We start from the raw sequence: 21,951 nt of genomic DNA, 5'->3' as shown, positions 1-21,951 counted from the left end.
ACATGTGCCACAATATCATCACAATCGCATAGTAAAGACCTCGTGCCACAATCACAACAATGTAAAATAACAAATTATTATCGAGAAGTACATCCTTATAACTTATTAATAAAGTGCACAAGGACATGATCACAACAAAAATACGGATGGGGTTCAACATATAAAATATGACTATGGCTATATTAATTATAGCAATCGAGTTCAAGTAGTCATACAAAGGATCACATATGTGTCACAGAGTGCACACACCCAATCAAGACACAATACAAGAACAAGTACGGACGTGTGCTCATAACATACGTGAATCTACGTCCGTGGCTACACTACGTCTGTGGCTAGTGTAGCATAAATCTCAAGATTAGTTCATCATGTTCAAACTAAGGCACCAATAGTCGTAACATTAGCACTAGCATGGTTTATTACGCTCACGTAGTCAATAAATTGAATAATACATAGAATCAAGTAGAACACACAACCAAATAAGGCATAGAGTAATCTAAAATCTATCTCGGACATGGATACCCATGGCACATGTATGTACGCTCGTCACATCATATATACATCATCTTTGCATGTAGAAATTAACACCAATTATTAGAAAAAAATCTCTCAACAAAAGCTAGGAAAGATGCTTACCTCAAACAAACCAACTCAATACTCTAATAATGCCTTCCCGTACAAATCGAACTTTGAGCGGCTCGAATCTAGTAAAAAATAACTCAATAACATCAAATAATGCCATAAAAATCAAACTCAAACAATAAAGGTCGAATCTTTAATTAAATAATCAAAATAAACCAAAAAGTCAACCCGAGCCCATTTCCCGAAACCCGATTAAAGTTACAAATCTTGATCGACCATTCAAATACGAGTCAAAATATACAAGTTTCATCCAAATCTGGCTCCGAATCGGGGGTTCAAATCTCTATTTTTTCACTTTAGAAAGGTTTTCCCAGAAACCTCAAATACAGTGTCGTATCTTTCAAGCCAAAACCCTCTTTTCTTCTTTAAGGTTCCTTGATTTAGAGCCAAAATCAAAGATAGATTTATATTATAATCATAAACTCAAGTTATGTTTACTTACTCCAATGAAGTAGATGAAATTCCTCAAAAAGTCGCCTCTTCTCGAGCTCCAAAACCTTGTGAGAAAAAGTAACTAAATTTTGAAACAAGTAAAAAAATTACAGTAGATGTCCCAGCCCGAATCAGATCCTAGTTGATCCAGAGACTAACATTTGATAAGCTCAATATAATCCTTGCGAGATTACACTCAAGATAGATTTCTTAATTATCCAATTTGACCTTAAAATGAGGGAAATATGATGTTTTGAAGTTTTAAAGGAAGTCTGAAAATTTTAAGGGTATAACTGTTATTTTTGGAATTATTGTACTAGAAAATCAGCAATTGCAAAATCTTCATTTTAGCATCCAAAACTCATTCAGAACCTCCCGGACACAAATTATATATGCATTTCAATCATAAAATATGCTACGAACCTACTCGCGAACATCGAAAAAAGGTCGCCTTCACTTGATGTCGATCGTGGTCAAACTCCAAGTACCTAACTTAACTTGTCTCTCAACATATGATCCAAAACATACTCGAGTCTCGAACCCCATCTAATCATACCAACAAGTATAAATACATTATCCAAACTTATCCAAACGCTTATAACAGCCAAGGGAACATCATAACAAAGAATCGAGGATTAAATCAAATAGAATTTCTCTTAAGTTGTTAAATCTTCATCCATTCAAAAGAGTGTTCGAATCACACTTACACCCTTCAGATTACTTTCGTACTTTTCACACAAGTTCAACTCAACTATATAGACCTATCCAAAGTTTCAGATTACCATTTGGAGTCCAATAATATCAAAGTCAACTCTTGGTCAAACTTATGAACTCTTAAGTTCTTCAAATTGCCAACTTTCTACAAATAGTGTCGAATCAACATAGGAACCTTCAAATCTATCCAAATCCGAAAATACGCCTAAGTCAAAAATCACCATACGAACCATCGGAACCATCAAAATATAAATCCGAGACCGTTTAGCCAAAAGTCAAACTTTGGTCAACTCTTCCAACTTAAAGCTTCCAAATCGAGAGTCATTCTTCCAAATCAATCTCCAACTATTCAAAATCCAAAATCAACCATACACGCAAGCCATAATACATCATATGAAGCTGCTCAAAATCTTAAACTACCGAATGAAATGTTAAAACTCAAAGCGACCGGCAGGTAGTTACAAAATCGAGGAACGGTTCATGATTTTTGAATTCACATTATACTTCAGTAATTTCTAACCTTTAAATATAAAATCCAAGAAAAAATGCTTGTTTTTTAAACTTTACTAGCGCAAAGTCTAAAAGAATATAGGAATGATTCATGGTTTTTGAATTCACATTACACTTCAATAATTTTTAACCTTTAAATACAAAATTAAGGAAATATTACTGATTTTTGAACTTTTAATAGTGCAAAATTCAGAAAAAAAATCCAAGAACGATTCATGCTTTTTGAATTTATGATACGTCAACAATTGAGAGCTACTGCTTCAGGTCATTCAAACTCCAAGAACAATTCCTGATTTTGAACTTGTAAGTATTCAAAGTGCAGTAGTCGTTTCTAAAGTTGTTCCATATTTTAGATAGAGGTATTTTTATCCAAACTTGTATTTTTGCATTAATAAATGGCTACTTACCAAGACAATTTAAACTATGACTAAATTCTAATAGCCGACCTAAAAAGTGGATATTTACCAAGATTATCCTAACTTGCACAATACTCACTTCAGCAGTGGCGGCTCAATAAATATGGGCCTAAAGCAAAATTTCAGTAAAAGGCCTTATTTTCTTTTATATAAAAGAAAAAGGTTCATATATAATTTCATTTAAATTCTATATTTCTAGCTTTTCTTATGTAAAGTTATTAATAATTTTATCTAATCCATTTAATTTCTCTTGAGATATACTTTCTAATTAAGGTTTTTATTATTTGCTAAAAAAAATTAAACGGCACGTTGTGGGATCGTATTAAAGTTTCAACCTTTTTTTTGAATTACGAATAATAATCGAATTCTTTCTCAATTTATGGTCTAGAAAATAATTCCCAATATATATATATATAAAAATTCTTAATTTATGGTAAATAATCTAATCTTACCTTTTTACAATGAAAATCTGTAATTTCTCATTTAAAATACTAAATATTCTTCTAAAAATTAAATTAATATATACATTTTAGGAAAATTTGGGGCCCCAAAAATTATGAGGCCCAAGGCAGTTGCTTTAGCAGCTTTACCCTTGGGCCGGCCCTGCACTTCAGCCCAACCTTCTGTCTGGGGAGGAAAGTAAGATGATCATTTAGGCTTGATAGCCCAAAGACGTAAAGTCCCAGTACTATTTGGTGGAGCAACGAAAAGTAATCAAAATGAAGAATTTGTTATAAAATAAAGACCGTAAAGTAAAGACAAGTATAGAGAAACTGATATATTATTCGAATTCAAATTGATGTACATAATGAACTGAAATCTCTTCTATTTATAGAAGAATGGAAGCTGCTGTGTAAGCTGCTATGCAAGCTGCTGTGTAAGCTGCTACTATAAGCTGCTGTGTAAGCTGCTATTACAAGCTGCTGTGTAAGCTACTACGCAAGCTGCTGTGTAAGCTGCTACTGCAAGCTGTTGTGTAAGCTGCTACCGCAAACTGCTGTGTAAGCTGCTACTATACCAGATATGGATAATCTTCTACTGAGAGCAATGTTTATCCATAACGGAGTACTGAATGGATAAGCTTATTATACCCGGTATGAATAATCTTCTACCTAGGGTAATGTTTATCCATAACCGGGTACTAAAGTGATAAGCTTCTTCAGGAAGTTTATTTCCAATAGAATACTAAATAGATAAACATATTTACGGTGGAGTCCCATATGGATAAGCTTCTTCAGGAAGATAATTTAAAACGGAGTACTAAATGAACATCCATAATATAATATATTTATAACACACCCCCTTGGATGTTCATTAAAAGATAATGTGTCTCATTAAAACCTTACTAGGAAAAACTACGTGGGAAAAAATCCTAGTGAAGGAAAAAGAGTACACATTAGTAATACGCATTGCTAGGTGCCTCATTAAAAACCTTATAAGGAAAACCCCAAGGGAAAAAACCTTAGTAAGGGAAAAAGAGTGCATCGCGTATTTTACTCCCCCTGATGAAAACCTTGTTTCAAATATTTGAGTCTCCGCATTCCAATCTTGTATACCATCTTCTCAAAAGTTGAAGTTGGCAAAGATTTAGTGAATAAATCTGTTGGATTATCACTTGAACGGATTTGTTGCACATCAATGTCACCACTTTCCTGAAGATCGTGTGTGTAGAATAATTCTGGTGAAATGTTCTTCGTTCTATCTCCTTTTATAAATCCTCTCTTTAATAGTGTTATGCATGAAACATTGTCTTCGTATAATATTGTGGGTCTTTTATCACATTCCAACCCACATGTTTCTCGAATGAATCACTTATCTCAATCATATGCACTCCCTGCTTGCCGGTTTGAAATCGAGTTTTATGGATATCGGATAAATAACCTGCATCTGCATTACCAATACGATCTGTACCACTTTTGTTAGCATTAGCAAGATAAATCAGTGCACCATCTACACCGAGATAGAGTATTTCAGGACCAAGGAGCTCTTCATCCTCTTCTAGAGGTTGGAACGGATGTTTATTCACTTCAAGTGATTGAATATTCATTGGTGTACTTAATGGGTACACTTTGTCCATGTAAAAGTATTTTTAAGACACTCTTGGAGCTCTTCCGGAGTTCCAATAAGATTTATGTCACCAACATAAACAGCAAGTGTAACAAATTTTGATGACATTTTCTTTATAAAAATACATGACCAAATAACATAATTTATGTAACTTTCTTTCAGCAAATATTTACTGAGGCGATTATACCACACGCGCACAGATTGCTTTAAACCGTACAAAGATCTTTATAATTTGATCGAGTACATTTCTAAAGACTTTGAATTATATGCTTCGGGCATTTTCAATCCTTCAAGCATCTTCATATAGATTTAGCCAAATAAGTCATATAGGTTAAGACTTGTATCTAAATGATATGACAGTATCTGGACTGTTAGTCCGATCCTCACAATCTTTTACAATATTGTGCATTATATTGTATTAAATATATCGTCGACGATCATTTTGTGGCAGTTCCGAAGCGACATAACTTGTGGAGATCTCATCACTTTCTTTATTTTCAGGTACCTGAACTTTTTCGGGAGTTTCATGAAATGTTATGTCGTGGGCTCTTCTAGAGCTATTTCCTCCTCATTTTGATCATTAGCTCCTACTATTTTTCAAGGATTGTTACCTTTGGAACTGATTGGTCTACCACGCTTCATGCGTACAGTAGACTCTATCCTTCAGGGACTTTAATTTTAATAGGAGCATTTGCAGCTGAAATATGATATTTAATTTTGGATCAGCAAATGCTTCTGGCATTCGACTTGAATTATCTTCTAAGTGAGGATCATGATAATTCGATTCATATAGCATATTTTTCAACTATTTATTCCATCCCCCAAATGTTAGAAAAACTAACATATATCCCCAATCATCTTTGGGAAACATATCTTTGTGTATTATGGTAGAGAAATTAATCATATACCACACAACAAAAGATAGTAAAAATATTTGGTTTCTGATCCTAAATCAATTGTGAAGGGAGGACTTATCATATATTGTTGATCTGATGCATACAAGTGTTGTTATATGCAATTTAGAAAATCTTAGACCAACACATGAAGCCTTGTTCTCATAAGCAATGGTTTAGCCATTAATAGGAGGTATTCAATGCTAAACCAGCTTGGATATAAACCAGCATTATCAAGATGAACTGTCTTGATTTCATAATCTGAAAATTATGCTCTTAATCAAGAAAAACAATTCCAAATGCCAAACTGCAGGTTGACAATAATTACACATGTAACCATCTTATATATGCACCTATAAGTGGTTCACATGATAGGTGAACGGGTCCATATTCACCTTTTATATTTCAGAATCAGCGGTCTTAGTCCCAACTTTAGCTGGTATAATCAATTCATTATGAGAACAAGCAACACATGAGAATTCCTGAAGAATCTTCTAGTTCTTTAGTATATGCTGTCACACCTCCTTTTTCCGCACCCGAGGGGGCGCAAGGGAGTTTTTCCAATTAAAGGACAATCGATACGGGATTGGTTTATTTATTTCAGAGTCGCCACTTGGGAGATTTAGGGTGTCCCAAGTCACCAATTTTAATCCCGAATCGAGGAAAAGAATGACTCCATACTGCAGTCTGCGTACCAGAAATCCGGATAAGGAATTCTGTTAACCCGGGAGAAGGTGTTAGGCATTCCCGAGTTCCGTGGTTCTAGCACGGTCGCTCAACTGTTATATTTGGCTTGATTATCTGATTTTATACAAATGTGAACTTATGTGCCAATTTTATCTTTTAACCGCTTTTATCATTTACTGTTATTTTTATCAAGAATTGCAACGTTATAAAAATCTATCTCGAACCACGTTACAATCAATATACCCGTGGTTGTCGACACACTTTGACTTCGTTGAGATTTGGATTTGGGTCACATCAATGTGCACCCCGAGTTTAAGGAAATTAAATTATTAAAGGCGCGCCTAAAGCGACTAGCGTATTTATTTTGGGTAGGACCGTGGAATTTTACTAAAACGGTCCATCCCGAAGTCTAAACAATTTTTAAAGCAAATATTTACTGAGGACCCCGCAATTTGTATTTTTATTTGGCGAGGCTCATCTCATTCTTATTATTATTTTTTTTATAAAAAAAAGGGATTTGCGACGTCATGGCCATGCATCTCAAACCACGTCACAATCAATGTACCCGCGATTAGAAACACATTTCGAATCCGTCGAGATTTGGATTTGGGTCACATAAATGCGCACCCGAATTTAAGAAGGTAAAATTATTAAATACGCGCTTAAAGAGGCTATCGCGTTATTATTCCGGGAGGTCGTGAGATTTGCTAAACGACCCACCTTAGGGACTGAATGCTTCAATATATACATTTAACGAGGGCCCCGCAATTTGTGCGTTTTTCTTTATTTTTGTCGAGGCTCATCTCGTCTTTATTTTAAAAGGATATCCTATAGCAGCTACATTCTTCTATTAAGTTTGTCTCTAAAAAAACACAAGAGAATACCTTGATTGATTGCATGCTGAGAAAATACTCATTAGCTATTAGCGTACAACTGACACAAAAATGAGGAAATTGCAGCAGAGTTTGTACAAAGAGGGAGGGCCTTCGTTCTATGTTCTATTATTCAAGAAAACTGAAACATGGGATTGACGCACAACAGTATCGAAACGGATTATCCTTAGGCGAAGAAATTAGGCATATTTGACCTTATATATTAACGAGCATACGTATGAGGTTCAGTTAATTATTCATCACATGCTTGCCACTAACAAAACGAAACGACTGCATGATGATCCTGTCTAACTCAAGTGGTGTTATCACGTGTTTAGCTATGCGATTTTTATCTTTTGGCTATAATTCAGATTGTCTAGTGTACCCTCAAGATACGCATATTTACTGAAGGATCAAGGCGAAAAAAGTGTGATTACTGCGTTCATTTTAACAGACGCGACGCCATTGCTGGCCGAGCATTACTACTATCCAGCTAACTTCTTACTGATTTACATACAACAATGGATTGCTAGACCAAACTCCTTATGGACTGAGAAACTATCTTATTACATAGTTTGAAATTTAAACTTTACATGTTAAATACCAACATTCTAAACAATGATCAGCAGAATAAAGGTAGCCATGCTCATGTTTGGACTACCATAACCTTGTGCTTTTATATAGCTCCAAACATATCATTACATCAGTGAATTTAGAACGTGTACCTGGTATAGCCAAGCAAAAGTAGAAGGGGAATGATCAGCTGAGTAATATGCAACAAACACAGCAACAGCAGATACACAGCAACAACACAACAACCACCAAAATAGCCACAATGATGAAGCTCAACAAGTGGTCGAGCAATGGACTAATAATCCCAGGAAAACAGGATAGGAAACAAAACCAGTCGAGAAAGGAAACAAAAAATTTTCGTGCTATAGCCACAGAAGTTCAATAACCACCAAGGCTCAGCAAGTAACCAGCACAGTTTCGACAATCAAGGAGACTAAAACTCAAACCAACAGCACACAGAAGACTCAGTGTAGTGACAATCACAGCAGAAGAACACAGACTTCTCTTAATGGAACAAATAACAATCCCAGTTAGGATAACCGACTTGGTTTCTTTGTGCAATTTTTGGACAGTGTTCAGTTACAGTATTTCTGGAAATTTCTTTCTGTTTTTTTTTTCAGTTTTCTTCAACTCACCAGACCTCTCCTCAAGACTAAAATTTCCAGCCCCTTTTAAGTTCTCAAATGGCCTATTTATAAGCCAAACCCCAGGTCAGTCCAACTGCCTGGATTCCTGCCAGTTGCAATCTGCCCATACCCCTTAACTCCCAATGCCTAAAGGCATCTTTCTCGGAATCCTTAATCAGCCCCCATGCCCGGTCTTATTACTCTAATCAAGGGTTATGGGTTTAGTTAAGTATTCAATTAATTCCCATACTCTCAGGTCTGGTCACCCATTGGCATTAATTTAATCCTAATTCAGTACCCCATTTGTCAGCTCACTTAAACTAATTATTTCTGTTCTTTTTAACACCCCAGAATACCCCGGTTTAACCTTGATTATTACTGCCCTGCCCATTGCAGCATCAGGGCATTTTGAACTCATGAAAGTTCAAATTCAGGACTGCCCTGGACTGAACCTTTTCAGTCATTTTTGCAATGCAAACAAACTCATTCCAGACGATGTCGGGCATTCAGTCAGTGACAAGGTTCGATTAGTCATGTGAAATTATTAGCTCATTTGATTCATTAGTCATAGAAAACTAATCGACGACGTTTATCGAGTCGACTATACTAAATATAACAAGTAATAATCAGTCGCTCATATAAACAACACGTACAAGGTCCCGAATGTCTTAAAACATTTTTGTTCAATTACTGGGAACCTATATGAGTTAACTTATTTGACGATTAATCTAATCGACGAGCATGTATATCACAGAGTACATTCAGAACACACACATAGAAAATCAACCGACCAAATAAAAGGTCTTTGCTAGAGATGGAAGAAGACAGGAAAAATAACAGATAATAACAAATAATCACAACAAATCATGCTGACAACTCAATCAAAAACTAAAAAGGAGATAGGACACTTACTGGGGAAGTTTAAACCGAAATGACCCAAGTCCGACTTAGCTTTGACCATTTGAGGCCGAACAAATTTTAACCAGGGTGTTCTCACAGGAGAACACCTTGGTCAAGATCCATTAAACCTCAAACCCCTTTCAAGTCCGGCCGGATTTCCCAGGTGCATGTGTTCTAAGGTCTGGATTTTCAGATCTGGTTTTTTAGGAGTTGTGGGTAGATTCGGACCAAACCAAGTCTGGTTTGGTTACGAGGAGGGTCCGGGGAGTGTCTGGTATGAAGATGGGGTGGTTTGGTATAGGTCCGGGTTCGACTCGAATCTTCAAATGAAGATTCGAGACGAAGGAAGGTGATTCGAGGCTAGGGGGTAACAGATCCATGTTCAGGAGAGTGAGGGGGTCTTAGGGTGTTCAGGAGGTGGTCACCGGCGTTCATGCCGCCGGCTTTAATGGCGAGGGAGACTAGGGCGGCTGCTAGGGTTTGGGGGGGTTTCAGTGCTTTGGTGAAGACGATGAGTGGAGGGGGGTTCGAATAGGGGGCGTGGGGTACGATAGAAAGCTTATATACGATCTAGGGGTTTAGATCCTGGCCGTTGGATCAAATGAGATCTATGGCCAGGATCTATTCACTTAGGGAAGACGGTGTCGTTTTGGGTTTGATAGTGGGTGAGACCGGGTGAGGCTGGATCGGGTCAAGGTTTGACGGGTTTAAGGGGAATGGCCTAGGTCCGTTGGATCAAGGAGTTGGACGGCTTAGATTAATCTGCCTGAAACGACGTCGTCGAAATGAAGTGATCAACTTGATCAGGACCGTTTGTTTAAGTCAGATCAACGGTTCTGATAAGGGAGTTGATACGGCGTTGTTTGAATCAGCGTTTGGGCAGGCCTGACTTGGGCTGGATCAGTGCTTTGGTTTTGGGCCTCGTTTTGGGGCCCAATCAGATTTTCCTTTCCCTTTTTATTTCAACCAATTAACCAAAAATTCCTAAAAAAACAAGGTAAATAATTAAAATAAAACTTACACACATATTGTGTAACACCTACAACAATAAACACACATAAATAAAAATAAAAAATGGTTAGATCACAGCCTAGAACGAACGATGCACACATACATATATTTTTTGAATTTTCTTTTAACGACACATATTTTTTGTATTTTGTTTGATAATGACTAGATGCGAAATGGACAGACCCACAAATGACTAACAACACATGTCACGGAAAAATCGAAAAATTGTACAGCGAAGTCATTTGTCATTATTTTTATTTTCTTTTGGAGCGATTGTCCGTGAAGCAAAAATCACGTGCTTATATATGCTTATCTGAATTCTCAAATAGCTCATTTAAAAATGGCAAATGAAAACTTCAAGTTTATCATGTTATGTGCTATCCCTTAATAAACTTCTGGTTTACTATGGCGTAAACTTTTGCATTAGTAAACTTCTGATTTACTATGACTGCTTTTGCATTAGTAAACTTCTGGTTTACTCTGATACATGATATAGTACAAAATTGAAGAATAAGGCGGGTAACTTCGCACATACATATTATTTTACCCCCTATGATTGTGGAAACATGAAGATTTTTAATCTTCCAATCATTTGTAGTCTCAATATGATAGTCATTTGTATTAGTAAACTTCAGGTTTACTACAACATATGTTTTGACCATAATCATATAATATGAATGACATATTTGTATATAAACTCTTCGAGAGCCTTCATTTATTATCCACAATTTAATATTTATCAGATACTACTGGTGTCATATGTCTTCTAGACAAACAGTTAGCTCTTCAGGAGTTGTTGATATATTTTGTACTATCAAATATTGCTCAGACACTTCTGGTATCATGAGAGAAATTCTTAATAAAATGAACATTATAAAGACATTATAAATTTATAAATGTAAGAAATTAAAAATTTCAGTATTTTTACCACCAACTTTGTGACAAATATCTCCTTCAGGGAGAAACGCCATTAACATCTGAATATTTTATATCAAAGCGGCAACCACATAATCATTACATCCTTCAGGGAAAGATACATGAGTTGTTATTTCCTTCGGGGAACTCGATAACTAACCATAAAATATTAATGTGGTTGTAGTACAAAGCATTCTACAAGAATGCTTTTTGCCTTAGAATGATATTTAATAAAATTATTCAAGATATTTTACGTACAACGAGTACGTGCGGTAGTGATCTTTATGCCACAAAAACAAAATTTATATCCTTTGTTATTCTACCTCTTCAGGAGGTGAGTTGTGGTATTTCTTCATTCACTCCATGGAATGAAAATGTGCTTCAAAAATAACTTTGAATAGCTTATTATTTTGTTTAAGCACAGAAAGACACAGTTTCATAATATTTTCCTGCTTCAGGAGAAAATTTCAATTGTGTTACTTCTTCAGGAGCAAATTTAAAATACTAAATATTGAGTATATATTCCTCCAATCATATTACCTCTTCTGGAGGTGAATTATAATATATTCACATCAAAAACGTGTTCCTATTTACGCCCTTTATTAATATTGTCACATTTACTTCAGGAATGGGCTAATATTTATCAAAAGTTCTCATCCTTCAGGGAATAGAACATAATTATTTGAACGTGCATTAATCACACCAAATCGTGTGATGTCTTAGAAGCTATTTTACGATAATGCTACTTCAGGAGCAAATCGAGGCATGCATGTACTATAGAGAATATTTCTCTAGTTTATCTTCAATTGTAACCACAGAAAGCCTAAATTATCACTTCTAGTGGCCATGGGCATATACCACTTCTGCTGGTTAACAAAAATTTAGTTACAACGAGATATGCGAAACATAACCACTTCTGGTGGTTGTATATTTCTTGCAAACTCTGTTGGAGTATAAGTGGATCTAACAATGTCATCCACTTTATAGTTTCCTATGAAATATTTCTCTTCTGGAATAAAATTAAAATCTTAATTCGAAAACGAGTAAGTGAAAAACGAAACATAAAGATATACAAATTATAGTGTTTTAAAATTCATAAAATGCTCCAGAATCCCGTCCAATGATTATGGCTCACTTACTAGGTTCCTAAGTACCTTTTTTATTTTATTTTAATGGCAGTAGCACACATAGCAAGTAAAACGCACAACTTATCTTTGATGGTGTCTGCTAGACCCATCATATCAAGATGAATTTCAGCATCAAGCACCCAAGACACGTAGCTTTTGCCCGATATATCCAATACTACAAATTCACGTTTAGAAAGATTTGACATTATTTACAAAAAGAAAGTTCGTACCTTTGATACTTTCAAAGTATTTGCTCGAGATGGCAGAGTCTCGTGCTGATAACGTGTTATAAAATAAAGACTGTAAAGTAAAGACAAGTATAGAGAGAAACTGATATATTATTCGAATTCAAACTGATGTACATAATGAACTGAAATCTTTTCTATTTATAGAAGAAAGGAAGTTGTTGTGTAAGTTGCTACTACAAGTTGTTGTGTAAGCTGCTATTACAAGCTGCTGTGTAAGCTGCTACGGCAAGCTGCTGTGTAAGCTGCTACGGCAAGCTGCTGTGTAAGCTGCTACTGCAAACTGCTGTGTAAGCTGCTACTATACCAGATATGGATAATCTTCTACTGAGAGCAATGTTTATCCATAACGGAGTACTGAATGGATAAGCTTATTATACTCGGTATGGATAATCTTCTACCTAGGGTAATATTTATCCATAACCGGGTACCGAAGTGATAAGCTTCTTCAGGAAGCTTATTTCCAATAGAGTACTAAATAGATAAACATATTTACGGTGGAGTCACATATGAATAAGCTTCTTCAGGAAGATAATTTACAATGAAGTACTAAATGAACATGCATAATATAATATATTTATAACAGAATTAACCTAAATAGCAACGTACTCAATTAACATATTCTTTTGATTGAGAGAGAGAGAAATTCTTACTTAAGGACAAAGAGTTACATTGTACATGAAAGATTATTTATAAGATCCTAATATTTCAAGGATTTTATCACAGTTTTCTACTTTGGCAAAAGTTTATTGACAAACTAATTTGGATAAAAAATTGACACCATACTCCAGAAAAAGTTGCACCGGATTTTCCTACTTTGCCCTTCTTAACACTAAGAGGATTTAAAAAATTAGATTGCTTTAAAGTTGAACGTTATGTTTAATATCAAAGACAAACTTAATAACATGAAACCAACACTGTAGCTTATATTTATAGTTTGCAAGCTACATCTTGTGAAGCTTTTTGCGTGTGGTGCTCTTTTTTAGACAGCTAAGAATGGAAAGGAGTCAAGTTGACTTATAGTCTAATTGGCTTTGAAAAATATTTTTTTTTAAAAGTATTTCTCTCAAAAGTACTTCTGGTGAGAAATAATTTATGTTTGGCTAAGCTTTTAAAAAGCGCCTTTAATAGCTTGTTTGGCCAAGTTTCTAAAATCAACTTATTTTGAGAAGTATTTTTTTTAAAAGTATTTTTTTCAAAAGTACTTTTGGTGAGAAACAATTTGTGTTTGGCTAATTAATTTGAAAAGCATTTCTAAGCAACAATTAGTGTTTGGCCAAGCTTTTAAAAAGTACTTCTAAGTGTATTTTTCTTAAAAGTTCTTTTGGGAATAAGCTACTTTTTTCTGCTTCTGCTTCTATTGAAAAACGTTTTTTTTTTCTTTCTAAAAGTTTGGCCAAACACTTCAACTTTGAAAAAAGAAGTGTTTTTACAAACAAACAAAAAAAGTGTTTTTGGACTTGGAGAAGCTTGCCCAAACATACTATAAATATATTTTTTCTCAAAAATGCTTATTAAAAAAGTGCTGCTTTTGGGGAGAATCTATTTTTTCTGCTTCTCTAGAATTATTTTTACTTCTACTCAAAAGCACATTTTTCTAACATTTGGACATAGATTTGATTAAAACTTTAAAATATAGTTTTTGAAGTTGTGTTTTGACATATATTTTATTTGAAGAAAAGTTGAAGTTTTGTGAGTGGTTTGAAATTTTTTTTCCCAAGAACATGATCATATTTCATAAACAAACAATGTTTTCAAAAAAAAAAATTGAAAAAATGAAGCCAAAATTTATGGCCAAATGGGAGAGACTTTAAAAAAAAATACTTTTGGCATTGGAAACTTGGCCAAACAGGCTATTAGTAATGTGAAATTTTCAGAAATCACTATTGTTTAGTGGATATTAACTTTCTATAACTACCATATACATAATTACTTCCTATAGATACTATTCAATTGTTATGGTAGTGTATTCATTGTATTCGCGCTACTGCGTTCATGAATACAGTAGCAAAAGTCGCATAAAAATAAGGGGTTACAGCTGTGCGTGACTGTATTCAAATGTATTTGCGCCATGTATTCATGAATACAGTAATAACAATCACCTTAAAAATAGGTCTGTCCAACTATCTAATAATGGAAATATGATCAATTAGCGTGATACACTCCTAATATAACTCAACAAAATCAATTCTAACACGCCTCCTTATCAACCCAATTAATTAGAATGATTTTGCAGTTGTATATAATTGTTATAATTAACTTTTGTATTTAATGTGTTTCAATATTTGTTTTTTACTGTCGCATTATTTAGATTCAATGTTTGTACTGTATTCACTATTTTGTATTCAATGTATTCAAATATATTATATTAGCAATATTTTAGTTATTCATAATACATGTTATTACTGTTGTATTCAGTATATTTCATTAGTTGTATTCACTATATTTCTATTTGTATTTAGTATATTTCACTGTATTTCTATTTGTATTCAGTGTATTTTACTATATTCACTGTTTATATTCTGTTCTTTTTTAATGTTTGTATTAAGTGTATTTCAATGTTTATATCATGTATTCATGCGTATTATATGTACAATATGCATGAATACATGTGTATTTAGTTGAATTAAAAAAACACAGACCTTTGAAATACATAAATACACTCAAAAAATATATTTATACCCAAATACAATGTGTTTGAGTGAATTTGTACAGAATACAATGTATTTGTATCATTGTATATGACTAAATAGTAAAGAAGAGAAGGTGTTTTCCAGCCAAGAAGAGAAGAAAGTTATAGAATACAGTATCCGTCGTTCATATTACAGTACTCATGCTCTACCCGGATTATTCCGACATATTTTTGCTCCCTGCGCAGTGGCCCTAGCCTCAGAGCGACGAGCCCCTCCTTGCTATGGAGGAATCTGGTTTTGAAGAAAAGGTCTATCTTTCACCTCTTTCTCCCAACAGTTTAGAAGTATTTTCAATTGCAGTAACCATATATGATTTGGCCAGAGAATTCACGATTAGAAGCAGGTATTTTTCTTGAAGAGAGAAGGAAGAGAGAGAGAAAGGAGAAAATCCTGAGAGAGAGTCGTGTGTTAATTGAAAGAAAGTGAGAGGAAAAACATAAATAGCTTACTTCATGCCTTAATGGTAGTATATACTATAAATATCAATTTTGCTATAAAATATAAAAGGTAGCTATAGAAAATAATATTTTAAAATAACTTTGGTTTATAATAAATAGAGTGTATACCTTTACTATATAAGGTAAAATTTTCATAACTAATTTAATATTAAGGAAGCCAATTTCATATCTAAAATCATATTGTTTCTCTAGTGCTTCATTTTTATTGTTCTTGAGGCGAGGGTGTTTTCATATCTAAAATCTTTTATTTTCGCAATGTTCATTGATAGTGATCGTAATGAAACAAATTTAAATGATAAAAGATTTTTTTTGTTGGTTAGATATAGGTATGGATTTTCAAATGATTTGGATTAAACTTAATCATAAACCAAGGATATGATGAACATTATAGTGTGTGACAAGCTCGTTCTGTGTATAAATTAAAACCCACGATTTAGAATTTATGTATTTTACCATTCTAGATATCTTAAAAAATTAAACACAAATTCCATTGGAAATTAAGGGCATATACTTATGTCTTGCAATATATACAAAAGATATTAGATGGTGTAATAAAGTAGTGCAAGAGTAAACTATAGAAAATACTTTTTAATATACTCTAATTAAACAAATAAACAAAAAGGTTTGTCAATTGACATATGAGAAGGCCTCTGATTTTTTTAAAAAATAAATGATTGTCTTACTTGAGCTCAACTAAGAACAAATTGTACTTCGTGCCAGCATAACTGCCTTAGCAAATCAACTCATAGATTTAGACTGTTTTATTCTGATTTAAAATTGTAGTATCATTTTAATCTTTTATTTATCATTTGAAAAAATAACTGGCACTAATACTTTTTTTTCTTTTTGGAGGGATAGGGGAATGGAAAAGGGAGGCGAAAATTTCGCTATAAAAAGCTATCAACTAAATTAGTGACACATAACTAATGTAGATTGGCGTAATATTTTAATTTATAAGATTACAGTCTCTTAAACTACCCTTGCGTAAAATTTAATTTTAAAAAAACAATTGTGCTTTTTTAACTGTTGCGCCAAGGAAAAAAATGCACCTCAATGAAAGTTCAACAGTGAAGAAGAAAACTTTCCTACTTTTTACCCTTTCTGGTGGCAAAGAATTGATTAATAATTTAAATACGCAGCAAAGGAAATAAGAATTATCGCATAATTTTTACTTTTGATTTCTTATTTGGCACTTAACCAGTTGTTAAGCAAGTAGATAACCAATGGCTCTTTTTCCTTGAAACACAAGTATATTGCGTGGTGGTGCGTGATAGTTGTTCAGGTTAATCAACTGGAAATCAACATTCAGTTGAAACTGTAGTTTAATTATGACCAGTTTGCTTTTGTCTATTCGGAATATATAGTATGGTGAATTAATCTTGTAAAAGAGGAAGTAAGAAAGGAAATAGATTATTATTAATGTATTATTATGCATAATGACTGTCATTACTTTAAAAAATTGCTACTATCTTGCTGAACAAAAAGCCAGTGAGACCAAGTTAAATTTGATCAAATGTGCAAAAACCTACTTTACAACTGCGTAGTCTTTAAGTTAAAGAAAAATCAAAATATCTGTTATTGTCCCATTGACATTTGATATTTTGACACTAGTATGTGATCAGAGTTGATACTAACTCTTAATTAAATATTTAATTATAAGAATTACATTCTTAGTAACTGAACCAATATATTTTGAAGTTAGGATTGGGACATCGTTGTTATTGTAATGATCAAATGCGCAATATTCATCCAAATATAATACATGATCAATGATAATGAACTGATAATAATATCTCTAGCAATATAATTCAAATAAGAATAAACAAATCAAAAGATACAAGTAACATCTGCTCATACAAAAATCCAACAACAGAAAAAAAGCAATAAAGACTTGCAATTACATCATTAGTTCCATAGAAGCAAATAGACAAATATTCTCTAATTCTTTAAGTTTAATTTGATAGTTGGGGGTAAGGGTGTATATGGACCCGGTTGGTTCGTTTTTTATCAAAATCAAACCAAACCAATTATATCGGTTTGACTAGGTTCGATTTTGTCGGATTTTTCGGGTTTTCGGATTTTTTTTTGTTACATGAATATTATTCCGATCTTGCTTTGTTAAAGTTATAGATAAAGTTTTGATAAGTGAATATATGTTTAGTAAATATTGAAAAAATTGACAAACATATGATCTATTAAAATATTCTAATGGGAGAATTTTTTTTTAGTAATACATGATAGTTATTTTCTTAGTTGCCTAACAATAATTTTTGTTAATGAACACTTTCTAGGTTAACACATGAGAGGATCCCAAAATTTTAATATTTTTTCAAGAAAATTCAATATAAAGTCTTAAAAATATATATATAAATTATATATTTATGTGTCGGTTTGGTTCGGATTTTTTACTCAATATCCAACCAAGTCAAACCAAACCTAATCGAATTTTTTAATCGGTTTGATTTGATTTTTCGGTTTGGTGTGGTTTTCCGATTCGGTTTGAACACCCCTAATCGGGGGAAGTCTTCTTTCTTCCGGTCCCTATCTTTCTGTCCACAAGTTTGAGAAGCAAATATGTGCAACATCCCAATTCTTTTTTATTCGTTGAAAATGTTTTCTTTAGGAAATAAATACAAAAATGAAAAAGACATAATATTCAACTCACTAATTTTTTAACCACAAAAAGCAATAAAAAAGTTACTACTATTAAAAAGAGGGACACGGGCATCATGTTTAATTCCGCTGAAGATTCAAAAAAGAAACAAAAATACATTGATATGACTCACTCACAAGATATGACCGTTACTACCACAACGTTCCTAAACTCACAAATTTAAAAATTCATTTATGGGACCCATCCTAAAACCCCACCTCCTTCATCTTTCTCTAAGTTTACCGTTAGTCCTCAAAATCCCTTCACCACCTTCACCTTATCAGTTAAACATAGCTTCAAATATCAACAAAAATCCCTCTGAAATGGTCCACTTCTTGGTTATACTTATCAGCTAAACTTGTGTCACTTTTAATATATTAAGAGTACATTTTATTCTTGACTCACTCCACTTCTCGTCATCTTTCTTGATTTTTTTTCTTGAAAATTCTTAATACCCAAGAATTTGAGTTAATTGTGGTGGGGTTATTGAAAATTTTCAAGAAATGGCAGCATTAGCACCAGGAATTTTGTTGAAACTTCTAAATGGAATGAAATCAGGTGTGAAGCCAACAAGTGAACACCGGAGTTCACTTTTACAGGTTACTGATATTGTCCCTGCAGATCTTGATGAGAAAAATCTATGGCCAAAGCATGGATTTTTCATCAAGGTTTCAGATTCTTCACATTCGATTTATGTAAGTCTTCCATATGAACAAGATGACTTGGTTTTAAGCAATAAAATGCAGTTAGGGCAATTCATTTATGTCGATAGATTAGAGCCCGGTTCGCCTGTTCCTGTCGTTAAAGGCGCGAAGCCTCTCCCTGGAAGACATCCTCTTGTAGGAACTCCAGAGCCATTAATGGGATTGAGAGAAAAAGGAGAAAAAGTTGAACAAAAATTTAAGCAAAATATGTCAGCTCCTCCAAGAAGGGGTTCTTGGGGAATAGGCCAAAATGGGACAGAAGTAGTTGTTGCTTCATCTCCTCAAGTTCTGAAGCCAGTTCCTATTGATTTCGATCAATGTACACCGATTAAGGAAAGGTCTAGTGCTGTCAAAATATCGCGAGTTATTCCAATGTCACCTGTTATTCGAGGGAAATTAACTAAAGACGGAGGAGGAGGAGGAGGAGGCGCGAGTAGTACTATGGTAAGATCATCCGTTGGTGGCGCGTTGTTGTCTAAATTGATAGAGGCTAATAGTCCTGCTATGGTAAGGAAAAGTTGTGCTACACATAGCATGATGAAATTTCCTAGGAGCAGAAGTGTAACTGATCGCAATGGAGAAGAGAGAATTTTCAAGTCTCCTTTAAATTCAGCTGTAGGTACATTTTTCCCTTTTATGTATAGTTCATCAATGTGTTTTAAGGCATATAACATGTTGCAATTTGATTGTTCCTTTTTTGGTTTGTGTGTGTGTAGACACAGGAAAAGAAAAGTACAACTCCACCACCAAGTTTAAGGAGTGCAAGAATGGCAGCTTCTCCAACTGTAGGCAGAGATTCTCAGAGGCTTTCCAATACCAAAAAGTCTTGTCAAGAACAACAACAATCTAAGCCTATTGATTCAAACCAAGACAACACCAGTTTGACTGTTAATTTGCCTGGAAAACTTAGTATCTTGGGAAAGGTAACATCATTGCTGCATTTGTTTGTTGCATGTTTAATACAGGGAAAAGGTTTAATTTTACCCCTCGATAGGAAGGCGTGGAGGTAAAGAATTAGGATTGTAGGCTGATAGGTAGTCGAGAGTTTCTCCTAATCGTACTAGTAGTATTAGTATTATTCTTACATTTTTGTGTTCCTAGATCGTTGTTATTCCTTATCATGTCATTCTTTGTTATTTTCTTGTGTTGTTATTGTTGTTTGCTTCCTATTTAGTGTTTCTTAAGCTGAGGGTCTATCGGAAACATACTCCCTACCTTCACAAGCTAGGAGTAACGCATGCGTACACACTACCCTCCCCAAACCCCACTTGTGGGATTACATTGGGTTTTATGATCCATTTACTTTAGGGTCATTCATACCATTATTATTAGCAAACAGTCTAGTATTGCCCTTGACATTAATGGAGCTCCAACATGAATTGGGTGGATTTCACTTATCAAAATTATTTAGGATGGAATGTTCAATTTTACCCTCTATTTTTAACCTGGGTATAAAGTTATCTGTAGTTATACTTGAGGTTGAAGCTCTATGGGGTTTAACGGAGGCTCTATGGGGTTTAACGGGAGCATATGAGACAATTTGCTAATGGCAAGGTCATAAATAGCTCTAAAATATAATTGAGGGTAAAAATAAAATTAAGATATATAGAATAGTAGAAGGGGTATTTTTTATCCTTTTCGCTTTTAATATATGCATTATTCTTGCCTTTTTGTTGGAACATTAGCCTTATCAAAGCACGTTTGTGATGTCTATTAGGAAGCTGTGCTGCAAAGAGAAAATGCACAGAAAATTGCTCTTCAAGCACTAAGGGATGCATCAGCCACAGAAAATCTTGTGCGGTCACTGAAGTAAGGAACTTTTGATTATTTGTGTTATTTTTTATTGTATTTTCTGTGCTTATCACTATACTACATTGTGCCTGAATTTGATTTTCTCTCACTTATGGCTTTGAAGGATGTTTTCAAACTTGAGCAGAGCTGCAAAACCGGAAGCGCCAGCAGGTTGTTTCGATCAATTTCTTGAGTTTCATGAACAACTTGTGCAAGCTGTAGCAGAAATGGTATCTATTCAAGCAGCAACAGCTTCAAATGAAATGTCACAAACTTCAAATGTTGAACCAGAGAATGGCACCCCTATTTTACATGAAATAGTGCAGAATTCACTGGAAGAATCACAAGACAGCGAATCAAATGCATCAAAGAGGAGAGCTGCACTTTACAAATCCATTGCAGTGTTTCCTCCTGAAAGGAATGATCAAAAGTCAATTCTTGGGAAGCATTTGAGATCAACATCAAAGGCAATAAAAGGAGCATTATCCAATAATACAAACATAAATGAGAATGATGAGAACAAGAAACCGGCTTCTTCTTCCACAAGCAGCAGCCTTTCGAATACAATCAAATTGGGAAAGCAGATTGAGAGTGAAAGTGGAAGTTGGTTTATGGATTTTCTTGAAAAGTCCCTGGAGAAAGGGCTGAAAAAGGCTAAAGGAAAAGTAGAATCAGATTCTTCAGGCAAAGTCCCTCAATCACTCTTGCTTAAAGTGATTAATTGGGTAGAAGTGGAACAGTTTGATTCAAATAAACGTCCTATTCATCCTAAAGCAGGACATATAGCCAGGAAGTTGAGGATCAAAGTGAAGAATCCTTGAGAAAGGAAGCTGAGATTTATTTTATTGTATCAACATTCTTTGATATGTTTGTGTTTAGTTTCTACCCCTTTATGTCATTTGGTATAATTATTCTATTTCATTTGTATCATTTGGTATAATTTGATATGTCATTTGGTACACATAGCCGCAATACTATATGATACTCTTATAAGCTTAATCACAAATTATTACTATAGAAAA

At 34.1% G+C, this 21,951-nt stretch overlaps 1 protein-coding gene across 1 annotated transcript; it reads left to right on the top strand.

Moving 5' to 3' along the window:
- The first annotated feature begins 18,754 nt into the window (after positions 1 to 18,754).
- On the top strand, positions 18,755 to 21,951 carry LOC107826187 (uncharacterized). The gene is made up of 4 exons (XM_016653141.2): positions 18,755 to 19,753; positions 19,855 to 20,061; positions 20,856 to 20,947; positions 21,054 to 21,951. Exons 1-4 carry the CDS (start codon positions 18,938 to 18,940, stop codon positions 21,748 to 21,750), a joined length of 1,812 nt encoding a protein of 603 aa, XP_016508627.1. The 5' UTR covers positions 18,755 to 18,937; the 3' UTR covers positions 21,751 to 21,951.

The sequence above is a fragment of the Nicotiana tabacum genome, chromosome 20 (assembly GCF_000715075.1).
Source record: "Nicotiana tabacum cultivar K326 chromosome 20, ASM71507v2, whole genome shotgun sequence".
NCBI lineage: Eukaryota > Viridiplantae > Streptophyta > Magnoliopsida > Solanales > Solanaceae > Nicotiana > Nicotiana tabacum.
This window is presented reverse-complemented; position numbering and strand designations above follow the sequence as displayed.

Bases quoted from the DNA above. Each gene is read 5' to 3' on its own strand.
- LOC107826187 (XM_016653141.2), top strand. From the start codon at position 18,938: ATGGCAGCATTAGCACCAGGAATTTTGTTGAAACTTCTAAATGGAATG. The intron at 20,062-20,855 runs GTAACATCATTG...GATGTCTATTAG, and splicing joins AACTTAGTATCTTGGGAAAG to GAAGCTGTGCTGCAAAGAGA. The intron at 20,948-21,053 runs GTAAGGAACTTT...ATGGCTTTGAAG, and splicing joins AATCTTGTGCGGTCACTGAA to GATGTTTTCAAACTTGAGCA.